The sequence below is a fragment of the Pinus tabuliformis genome, chromosome J (assembly GCF_031772625.1).
Source record: "Pinus tabuliformis cultivar Carrire ecotype Pingquan chromosome J, CPIR1, whole genome shotgun sequence".
NCBI classification, from domain to species: Eukaryota; Viridiplantae; Streptophyta; class Pinopsida; order Pinales; family Pinaceae; genus Pinus; species Pinus tabuliformis.
The window spans coordinates 959,040,289-959,052,339 of record NC_142295.1 but is presented as its reverse complement, the minus strand read 5'-3'; the positions used below and the strand labels follow the sequence as shown (position 1 = coordinate 959,052,339).

The window sequence follows — 12,051 nt, the reverse complement described above, 5'->3', positions numbered from 1 at the left end:
CTACATATATATATATATATATATATATATATATATATATATATATATATATATATATATATATATATATATATATATGCAACTTGACTATCCAAGCATGGCATTTGATTTGCAACTTATTAGAAGATCTCAATTTGAAGTTTCTAAAGAAAAAGGAGAAGTATAAGGAGCCTATACCATTTGGAAAATCAAAAAGTTGTATAGCGAAGAAAGGAGAGACTCTTATGAAGCAAAAGGAAGCAAGCTTTTACCTGTTCTTATGTCACACATGAAAAGATAGGGCTATTGCAAGACGAAACTACTATAGGCTGAGAATCTCTGAAATAAAAGGAAGGACAAAACCTCAATCATGAAGACTTTAACTTTGATTTTTGCTGATGTTGACAAAAGTTTGAAGAAGCTGACTTGATGGATTGGAGGAGGTCATTGTCTTGGTTGTCTCATTTGATTTGATTCTAAAGAGAAGAAGAATTTCTTGGTTTTCCCCTAGAAGAGGGGTTTTGCCTTGGCTGAGCGCCCACATCTTGTGTTCATCTTGTTTGGTTGTGATCTTCTTGTTTTGACATTTATCTTGATGATGAAAAGAACATTATAATAATGAAGATAAATTAATAAAAGAAAACATTACAAGAACTTGTCAAGTAAGAGAAATCAAGTAAAATAACCCTAATCCAAACTGCCTCAGATTCCTCAACAATGATTTCTACAAAGCAACTTTAAGTATGCTACTATAACATGCTTCTATCTATGATGCCATACAAAATCAAGATTCTTCGATAGTAAACAACAATGCATGCTATCCTAAAGGAAAGACTAACTTTACAAAGAACCTGACAGACAAGATGCCTTCTTTAATAGTAAATATATTTCACATCTTCTTTCTTCGGTTTCTTCTCGGGTTCTCCCATTTCTTTAGCTACGTGAGCCTCACTTCTTTCCTTTGTTTTGTTGTTCTGCTGGTTTGGACAATTCGTCTTAAAGTGTCCATACTCATTGCATTTAAAGCATTGAACCTTGGACATCCCAAACTTTCCCTTCTTCAGCTTCTTGACTCTAGCTATAAACACTTGAGACTGTACATTTGATCCATTGTCATCCTTTGCCTTGATCCTAATTTCTTCCAAGATGCATTTAGCCCACAACTCATCAAAAGGAGTTGAGTCTTTTTTAGAGTAGATGCTTGTTGTAAAGTTGTTCCATTCTGGTGGCAATGCATTCAATACACAAATGGTTGTTTCCAATTTAGAAATTGTCTCTTCAAGCCCTTGCAAGTGATCTCTCAATTGAGAGTTCTTCATTAGAAAGGATCCCATGTCCTCATCATTTGATTTCTTCATTCTATATAGTTTATTTCTCAAAGACATCTTTTGTCCTGATGTACTTACAAAGTATAGATTCACTAGCTAGTCATACATAGCCTTAGAATTTTTCAAATTAGCAACAAAGGGAACTCGATGATCCTTAATAGATTCAACAATGATCCTTTGTGCCCTTACTTCTCGTTTCTTGTATTTTGCTAGTTCTTGAGTCTTGTCTTTGCTACATTCAATAACTTCATTGAGGACCAGTGTAGCACGACTCTTATAAGACCCGTGAGTACCCACCAAAACCCGCATAAAACTTGGCTACCCACATTGAACCCCTGAAGAACCATATATGATCCACATAAGACTCGCATAAGACCCATGGAGACCCTCAAAATTTGATATATATGTATATATTTTTTAATTTTGGAGATCATGTGGAGGGAAAGGAAAAGTGGAGGGAAAATTTTGCTGAGTCTTATATGGGTCGTCGAGTCAATAGCCAGACGAGTCTTATACGAGTACGAGTTGTGCAACATCACCGAGGACATATTCCATTACTGTGAAAATTTCACTACTGAAATTCTATTGCAACAACTAGAATTAATTCTTCTAACTGTTAATTAATTCAGCAGTTTATTGCCACTGCAAAAAGTGAACTAATCACACTGCAATCTCCACAAATAAAAAATATTGCGGAAGATAAACTGGAAACTGAGAAAACACTGGCACACACATAAAAAAATATGACACAATTATTTTTTGGACAAATGTCCCCGGAAAAAACCCAAGTTGGGAAATCTAGTGCAGCAAATGAGGGTTTTAATTATTAAGCAATTACTTCTTACTTCTTTGTTATTTTATCTTTCATCAAGCAATTACCAAATTATGTGTGTATGAAGATCACAAAAACACAAGACACAAGATGTAGGCACTTTGCCAGGGCAAAACCCCTATCTAGGGGAAAACCCAATCAACAATTCTTCCTTCAATAGGTTCATGAGATAATCCAAGACTCTTGACCTAGAAAAAGACTTCCTCCACACCAAGTCAGCCCTCACTTCCTCCTTGCAGATGAATACTCTTCAATAGCAACTTCGACTTAGCAACAACAACTTGCAGTAGTAGCTTCGACCCAACAACTGGCAACAACAAGAAGTTCGATTAGACAAAGAAAAACTTCGATATCCCTAGATATTCCAATTGAGTGAGAGATAGATGCCCAAAATTTCGATCTTGATGTCTTCTTCCTTCAAAATTTCACAATCTTTTCCAGCCTCTTTCCATCTCTTTTTCAACTTCGCACTTCCTAGCTTCTTCCTTCTGGATATCAAACTTATATGAGAGAGAGTGAATTGCTCCAAATGAAATCAAACTGCCCTGTATATATAGCCTTCCAGAGAGGTCGAATTGTCCTTCTTGAAGTCGACTTGATCTCTTTGAGGCCAACTTTGTGTGTAGGGGACAAATATATAGTTGACTGAATATTAATTCTTTTTACATGATTCAAAAGCCCAAGAAGGGTCTCTTTTAATGGACAATGACTCTAATGACTCAGAGTAAATCCTAGAAGTTCTCAATGAGGACTTTGACCTAAAACATGATGACCCAAACATGAAACCCATGCTTTAATAAGTGATAATAATAATAATATTTTCTTCATTCTTTTGATAAATACATTTCATTGCGACTCAAATACATTTATGATGACCGAACCTAGTTACATATTTCAACACTCCCTCTTAAATAGGGAGGTATTCATGATATCAAGTACATTGAAGATCTCAAAACACATGAACTATGAAGAATTTAGGCACCGCAATGCCATGGACCAGATTCCTTACCAGGGCAATGTATCCAAGGTCTTCCAATAGTTTAGGCACTCACGATGCCATAGACTAGATTCTTGACCAGGGAAATGTATTCGGGTGGGACTAAGATGGGCTAATGCTTTCAATCTCTTTAGGTACCATCAGGCTTACTTGCTAACCATCAACCCAGGGATCTAGGTGCGTATCTGAGGTCAGAGCTCTATGACCAACACCACCCTCCCCACTTTGCGATCTAGACATGAACACAAAGTGTCGACCAGATTTCCTCCCAGGGAATGTTTCTCACACACAAAGTCTCAATACTTCCGTTTATTCCAATTGGTAACAAATCCTCCTCGATCAAATATATTGGTAACAAATCTCTCTCATATAACTAGCATGCTATCAAACTTCTGAGAGATTTACCTGTACAAATACAACCTCAATCAGTAACAAACTTTAAAATGTACATAAGTAAACAAAAACCTCTTGGGTCTTCTAGACAACAAGATGTTTCTTCTCAATTTATCATAATAGGACTTTCAAACAAATCTTGATTCTTGACAGAAGATTCCTCAATCATACATTTTCCTTTCCTACTTCACATGCAACAACATATTCTACAAATAGATCCCGCTTTTCTTATTTTAGCAACCCCTCAAAATGTATTCTCCAATTTCTTCTTTCAAGGTGTCCATCATGACTATGATATGCCCTCCCTCTCAATTCGGGACTTCTTTCCATGAAGACAAGAGTGATGTGTCCTTCTCTCACTCATGGCCTTCACTAAGACTTACAGTTGTTAGTCCTGGTCTAGTGCATGACATATGAAGTAGAGAAACATATCCATCACTCCCTCTTAACCAGGGAAGATCTAATCATTCCTATACAAGGAATATACCCAAGCTCCTTGTTTACTTAGGGAAATCAACTTATTTTCTATGACATTGGAGAATCTTTCATGGTTTCCATCCTTCTCATCAGAGTTATCATGGCCATCATCATCCATATAACTCTCTTCATCATGCTTATCAAATGAATATCTTCACCATCTTGAAGATTATGTATCTGCACAACTTAGATAGAAAGTACAACCAAATTTGTAGAAGCATGAAGTTAACCATATCAGAATCATATAATAATGGAAGCATTCAACATTAGACATCAAACATCTAAACTTAGTTAGGTTAACAAACAATAAGAAACACATACTTTTATAATTCAACTATATGCTAGGGTTTTTGTCATAAACCCTAGATTTCATCATCAAGACTTTGAGTATCTCAATAAAGATAACAACCTTCATTAGATTTAGGGTTTCAATATTTCTTCCAGAGATATGACATATCCTACTACAAAATATTGCAAACCTTAGAAACAATTCAAACAAATATAGTTCTACAATGTAACCAACAACTTTAAAACTCATATGTTAGACTTCCACTAGGATTTAGTGCAAGATCCTAGATTTCATACATGAGTCATTAAGCTCCAACAATCAAAACCAATCACAACCCAAATTCAGATTTCAACAATCTTTCATAAATCTCAGATTATCACATTTGTCATCACATATTAGAGAATTGATCTTCCACTAAGGTTTAGTTACAAAACCATAGAATTCACAAATACTATCATCCTAGAGAATCAAACTTTGACTAGGGCTTAGTTCCAAACCCTAGGACTTATGACCATCAACAATTAGGTCAACGCATATCTCTAGGATTTCATCATCATGCACAAGCATATCATAACATGTGTTAGTCAAATCCAATGACACAAAGCATATCGCTGTTACTAGTGCCATTGACCAAGCTAAGTCTAAGCTCCTCCTGAGTGAAGTCACTCCATAGGCGATCCCAACTTGGAAGTGTATCTCGCCCAAAAATTACTTGGACAAACATACTCCATTCTTTGGAAAACCCATTCAATGCTATTTACACTAGCTCGTCGTCACTTGGCTTGCCTCCTACTACTGCCAATTCATCTTTGGCAAGTCAAACTCTGGTGAGATAGGATGTAATGTCCTCACCCTTGTGCAACTTGATGGCCCTCAGCTTCTCTCGGAGAATCAACTTCCTGTTCTTTGTAGGATTCTAGTACAAATTTATAATTGTGTCCCTCAACTACTTCGTTGTGACCTTCTCTACGATATGTGAAACATTATAGTCCTTGGCTCCATCAAGGATAATCCTCTTCACTTTGGCATTCTCCTTTTTGTAGATGGCCTGCTGATGTGGATTTGTTGCCACGACAGTCACATTATCCACCTATTCTTTCAGTTAATATTCATCCAATAAGAATGACATTATGACCTTCCAAACGCCAAAGTTGGAGGCTCCATCCAACCTGTTCTTATCTGTCAAACCTGCTGTGGCCATCTCTAGAAATCTGGAAATGTGGCGAAACCCAAATAAATTTGGAGAAATCGAACTGGGTTAAAACCCTTGGCCTTCTCTTCCTGTGCCCTATGTTGGTTTACTCCTGCAAACCCTCTGCGCTTAGATTTGCTTTGGTACCATGTGAAATTTCCTTAGTTGCAACAACTGGGATTTAATCTTTTATGTACTAGAGATTATTTTCCTTGAGATATTTAATGATGACAAATAAAAATCAATTCACTACTGCAATCTTCACAAAAAAATATAGGAATTGAGAAATATTGTGCGCACACAAACTTATTGAAACCAATCTTTTTGGACAAATTGTTCCTGGAAAAACCCCAGTGTGGGGAAAACCAATTTTGCAAATGAGGGTTTTAATCTTATTCTTTAGCAAAAACATAGAATTACAATTTGCTTGCCTCTCACTGGAAAGGCTCTGGAAAATATCTTTCTCTTCACAAATATGATCTGGAAACACAAAAGTCTCCCTTTGCAAGTGTATTCGGCCTTCTTGTGTAGCTTGCACTCCTCCCAACAATTTTCACTGGCTGCTCCAGAAATTTGCACTGCCTTAAAATTCCTCTGCAAGTAAAACTGCTTCCAACACTTCGTTTGACCCACTCACTTTGCCTCCAAGTGAAAGATCTGGCATTGGAAAACTGAAACAAGCTCCTCTTTGTCACTCGCACTAGCTAACTGGCTACTCGCACTGCCGAATTCGACCTCCTCTTCTGCAGATGAAATCGATCTCCTTCCTCCCATTGGACACTGGAAATCACTGAGAAAATTTCTCCAAAAATTTTCTCCTCAATCTTCTCTCTTGAAACCCTTTTGCTGGTGTCTCCCTAGCTGAAACTGCGTTCTTGCTAATCACTGCAACTAGGTAATTCGAACTCCTTGATGTGTCTCCAACTGACCCATCGATTTTCTCTTGTAATCTCTTGTTGACGAATCAACGACCATGATCTAATTACAATCGATGGCCTAGATCATCTTGACCCATCAAGTGACTTTTCTGGAAGTCTCTAGAGCAAAATTGATTTTCCTCAATTAATCTGATTTAATTCACTAGTTTTCCTAAGTTAGACTTAGGAAATATTTAGTAATTGGCTAGTTAATCTAATTAAGGCATTTTCCTTAGAAATAATTTCTGCGTCTTGGAGACAATTATCCTTTTGTGTTCCTTAGCCCCGTTGACACCGTAGAGACTAGAACATCTGTCCGCTGCTACCAAAAACTAACAGTTCTCTTGTAGAGCTGCCAGCAAATATTGATAGGTGTCTTCAAAACTCTGCAGTCTTGGGCCCAAATGTTTGAGAAAACTTTCAATGAGAACTTCCATGGAAGATATGCTTTTCAGTCTGCAGGAGTTCTTGAGTCGGTGATTATGCCCTTGCGCCAAAGAGAGAAGTAATCTTATCATAACATCTTCATGTCATTTCTTGATTTTGAAATATGCCATGTAGATTCCAACACATGTATTATGAAGGCACATTTCAGCATCAATAGCTATAAGATAAATCCCTCCTGAGGGCTATGCCGGGGAAAATGTGTGCACCCATAAAATAAATACCTACTGCATCTGAAAAGTGAAATACCTGTGACATCAGGATGCCTGGTAAATCATAAATGTAACATGCTAAATGGTCCTCGTACAACATGAGGGGTAACAGGTAGTTACGTTAGGTAATTGATATAACTTATTTGTTAATTCATGACCACTGATAACTAATAATCCTTTAATAATGCTATGTAATTTATGACTAGCATGACCTTGTTACATTTGAACTTAGTATTGGAATGCTAATATTCCAACACCTGGGATATGCATAGGAAACCTATAACTGTTTTGTAGAGCCTCATTATAGCAATGATGAAATAACCAGAGATGGCAATACCACACGAACTTTGGAACTGTCCCATAGAGCCTTAGAGCAGAATAAAAGGCCTACTGGAAATCCACAAATCAGGAAAATACTTCAGATGAATGTTGTTGAGCTTCCTCATTAGTAATGTAAATATGTGGTCGATCATTTGGTAGTCTCTCTTGAAACCTGCTTGCCCTTCAGTCCTAATCTCTGAGAATGTTTCTCCCCAAGTGCTCCGAAAGCCACATTTTGAAGACTGCAGCATAGAGATTGGGAAATGTGCGCTAATTTATAATAGAAAGCTTGAGACGAATCTGTGGCTACAGTGTAGGACATACAGTGATAAATTGGATTGCAGACATATATTGGAAAATTTATGTTTCTAGTCATACACAGGTTAAAGGACCCTCAAGCAGCAAAGATGTTTTCCGTGGACTCAAAGCTCTCCCCTAGGAACAATCAGAGACTGCTCAAAAAACAGGAAGGTTGTTTTCAGGGCTTACCATAAAAATAATTTCACTTACAAATGGAAGTTTCTCTCCATGTTTTCAAATTTAAATTGCACCAGGATCTCAGGATTGAGAAATCTTGTTTCGAACCATTTATGAGTGACATTTTGGATTAAAATTGAATAAAAGCTTGGTTAAGTTTACCGGCAGCCAAGATGCAGAAAACCTGCTGAACCAATGCTAGTATAGGTTGTGTCTGCCATCTTTTTGGTGTTCATAGGTTTGACTAATTGCTTTTTACTATCCATGTAATGTTTTTTCCTCGGGGTACATCCAGCAGACCACCACTTTTGTTTGGGCATTTTCAATTTTATTTGTAGGGTCATTTTGGTGGTTGCATTTCTTGTAACCTGTGTTAGAATGTGGGCACCAAATAAGTGTATATGTTGCAATCTAGTCACTGAAATCGTTCATACACGTTAGTAAGGCATTCTGATGAAGATTGAGATATTGTATTCTTCTGTTAGTTACCATGAATACCAACTTTGATTCGTTATCGGACCTCTTTTGAAGAGCACATGTTATGGATGATCTTAAAAATCATTGTTAAAGAACTCATTTACTTCGTTTATTTTCTCTCCAAAAATATTTAACCAGGTTAAAGTTATTTGGTGCAATGTTTATACACTAACATCATCTTATTCTTACAGGAATTTTTGCTGCTTGAAAGAGAATTTTGTATACGTAGCATGGAGGCAGAAGAATCCTCGATTGACGCGACTTGTTATTAACATTCCCTTCCAAACAGAGTATTTTTATGTGACGTGTTAATCTGTTGTCTAGTTGCTTATCGTGGCTGGTTCTATTCCTATCACTGTAAATTATATACAAATGACGAAGTGAGAATACAATCTTCTTGACTAGATCAACTATTAGAAGGAACTACCGTGTTAGTGGCATAAAAGTGTCCACTATGTTGCTACCATGATTTTCTCTTTCTACTATCATGCTTTTTCTTATAGGCATTATTAGAAGCCATACATGTTAAGACATGTATGGTTTCTAAGAATAGGTGAAATTTGGAACGAACTTGACAACCAATTTTTAAGAGGCAATATTACTTGTTTCCAATAATGCTAATGAAATTATCTAGTTGATTAAATTACAGTGGCTTTGCTTTGATTCAGTACGTATTGGAAATAATCATAGATTGAAAATTTAGTTCTACGTGTCATTTAAAACTCTCAATTGTTTATTACTTCATATAATGAGATAATTTTCTTGGTAGTTATGTAAATATTAGTTTCTTCCAAGTACGTTTTGCATTGAGATTGTTGCAAGCAGATGCTTTTACCCTAAAGATTGGTAACTGTATATAATGGCAATGCATTTTTACCTATTCTCCCGCATTTTTGTTATCCACCTATATTGCAACTCGGTGTTTCGGTGGGTTCTCTCCGACTAGGGACAGAAGCATAAACTCCATTCACCAAATTGGATTTAAACTGGAGCTTCTGTAGAAGTGACAAGGTGATCAAGTTAGAGGACATATTTGCTTATTATAGTAGAATGACCTTATATTGACAGTGGCATGTTTATCATAGAAACAATGTATTGATCAATAGTATGCCAAGTAATACAAGTGCAAAAATTGAAACAAATATAGGACAATTAGTGAAAGTCTTCAACGATGTAAGAGACTCGTGTATTTCCATTATTGTAGTTTGAAGTAATCACGACTTCATCTCCCTTAACTAGAGCATCTGAGCTCCGTTTTCCATAATTATTTAGCTGACTCATATTAGTATTAAAATTTTATACCTCCCTACGAGGCCACGGAAAGATTTCTGTATGGATAGGGCTTGAGAATGAACAGTTTGGATTGTATAATTTGGAGGTTGGGCAATGATTTTTGGATTAAGCTGAAAAAGACTAGTTATAGTAGATCGAGGATAGATGCATAAACACGTGAACACCAATTACTACCAAAGAGAAGATTCACCATTAATATAGTGAACCAACATGGAAGATTGTCAAGTTGTGGATGTGGTAGTTATGATAATGGTAGGGGTGATCAAGAAGTGGGTAGGAGATGAAGGAACCTTCATTTTTTCTCTATAAATTTAGGAAGAAGCCCGTAGTTGATAAATGTAAGGATAATTTTAATGGTGTTCACACCAATATATTTTTGTTCTTCATTGTGACATAAGTCACTTGACACAGGGACACAGGACACATAGGACATGAGGATTTGAGTGTTTGACACATGCACGTTGACCCCCCGGAATATGATACGTTATATATATATATTAAAAATTAGATATTTCTTACACAAATTCTCATTCATGATATAAATTCAAACATAGATCTAGATTCTACATTGTAAATTTAAAATTTGCAAGTTTACGAAGTAACATTATGCATACAAATACAATTGTGATAGATTCATCAATGATCCAATAGGAGAAAGACAAAAAAATGCAGTTTTCTCATTAAGTCATCAAAATAAAATTTGTTACATAGGTAGTAGCAATGCCAATGGAAAATAGAAATAGAATATACAAAACAACTACAAGCCTCAAGGCATTACGTAGCTCATGAGTCATCAATCATCATCATCAAAATCATCATCACTGTCATCATCATGGTCACCACTGCTCTTCTCTGCTGCATCATCCTCTGTATCCAATGTCATCTCTGCATCTGCTGGTGTGGAGGATGACCTCTCAATAGTGTCACCATCATCAAAAGTGACAAGCTCTAGCACTGGCTCATTAAGATCCAAGTTAGCCAATGCCAGCTCAACACTGTTGTCCAAACCCATATCATAAGGAAAGACATCCCACATCTTTGTCTTTCCCTTCAACCATTCATCCCTCTGCTTGTAAATAAGACGGAGGTTGGTGTGCACATACACCATTGTCTCTGCCTGCGCTTCTCAAGCCTGCTCTTCTTGACACTATACAAATTCTCATATGTGCTCCAATTCCTCTCGCAATAAGAGGATGAAGTCACCTGAGAGATGAGCCTCATGGCTAACTGCGGTAGAGGAGAGCTTCTTGCCCCATGAGTTGCCCGCTAAGAATAGGGCTTCTTAGCCCCTGTCTCTAATCACATCATATCCTACAAATTGACCAGTGCTAGTGGAAGACTCTGTAAACATCCTCCACCTCATCAAGGGATGCTCTATCTTGAAAAATCTGCCTCAATTCATCCTTCCTCCCTTGTGAAATTTCACCATCCATGTAAGGAGGGAATTTACGAGAAGGTCCACCATTCAGCCACTCATAGCTGCAGTATTTTGGGTTCAATGAGTGAACCAAACAATGTAAAGGTGTGCAATTCTTGTCCCATCTGCTGACAAGAATATCATGTATGGTGGTGAAGAAGGCTTCTGATGATGTCTCATACCCGGGGCATTCACTCTGTAAAATAATGGTCGTCAGAGTCAATCATGGAATCCCATCCCCTCATAATGGGTTGGTCTGTATCTGCAAATCGTAGCTAAGTAAGGATACGGTCCATGATCTTAATAAGTAGATCTACCCTCTCCCACCAAGCATCATCTAATACTGTGTCCTTCACTCTTTTTGAGGTAGCTTGATTTGTGTTCCTCTAAAAAGACCAAAACTCTGAAATAACCTTGGCTCCAAGAGCAGTCTTCACCTCCCTCAACCTCTTCAACATGATGAATGGAGAGGCAAACTGTGTATTTGCAATGTTCAACAATGATAGATTGGTGTACTCCTTCTAGATTATGAATGCATTTGTATGATTTTGTACAAAGTTGCAGATATGTCGTCCATCCTCAATAGTACTTTCAATCCAAAGCACATCATCAACAATAGATTTAAGTGCTAAATTCAAGGAATGGACAATGCAAGGTGTCCAAAATACTTGTGGATATTTAGCTTCTACAATCATGCCAACAACCTTGCAAACAAGTGCATTATTTGTAATGATTTGCACACAAGAATCAACACTTACATCTTCAATAACTTTAATGAACAACTCACCCATATATTGTTCATCCTTGTATTGTTCAAGTGCATCCATTGATTTCAAGAAAACTGGACCATTCAAGGAAGACACCATGAAGTTGATGAGTGGGTGGCGTGTTGGATCTGTCTATCCATCATAAACAATACTAACCCCAGATGTTGGCCATGCTGATTTAATAGGCTTAAGCATTTTGTCCACCTCTTTCTTTGCCTTAATCAACAATGTGGTTCTAA

The 12,051-nt window shown here is 37.0% G+C and overlaps 1 protein-coding gene across 1 annotated transcript in view; it reads left to right on the top strand.

Moving 5' to 3' along the window:
• Window positions 1-8,981, top strand: part of LOC149230005 (nuclear pore complex protein) — a 396,423-nt gene extending 387,442 nt beyond the window's left edge. The window contains exon 29 of the mRNA XM_089381174.1: window positions 8,527-8,981. Within this exon, the coding sequence (XP_089237300.1) occupies window positions 8,527-8,607 (81 nt within the window). The 3' untranslated portion in view covers window positions 8,608-8,981. The remainder of the gene's footprint in view (window positions 1-8,526) is intronic.
• The last annotated feature ends 3,070 nt before the right edge of the window (window positions 8,982-12,051 follow it).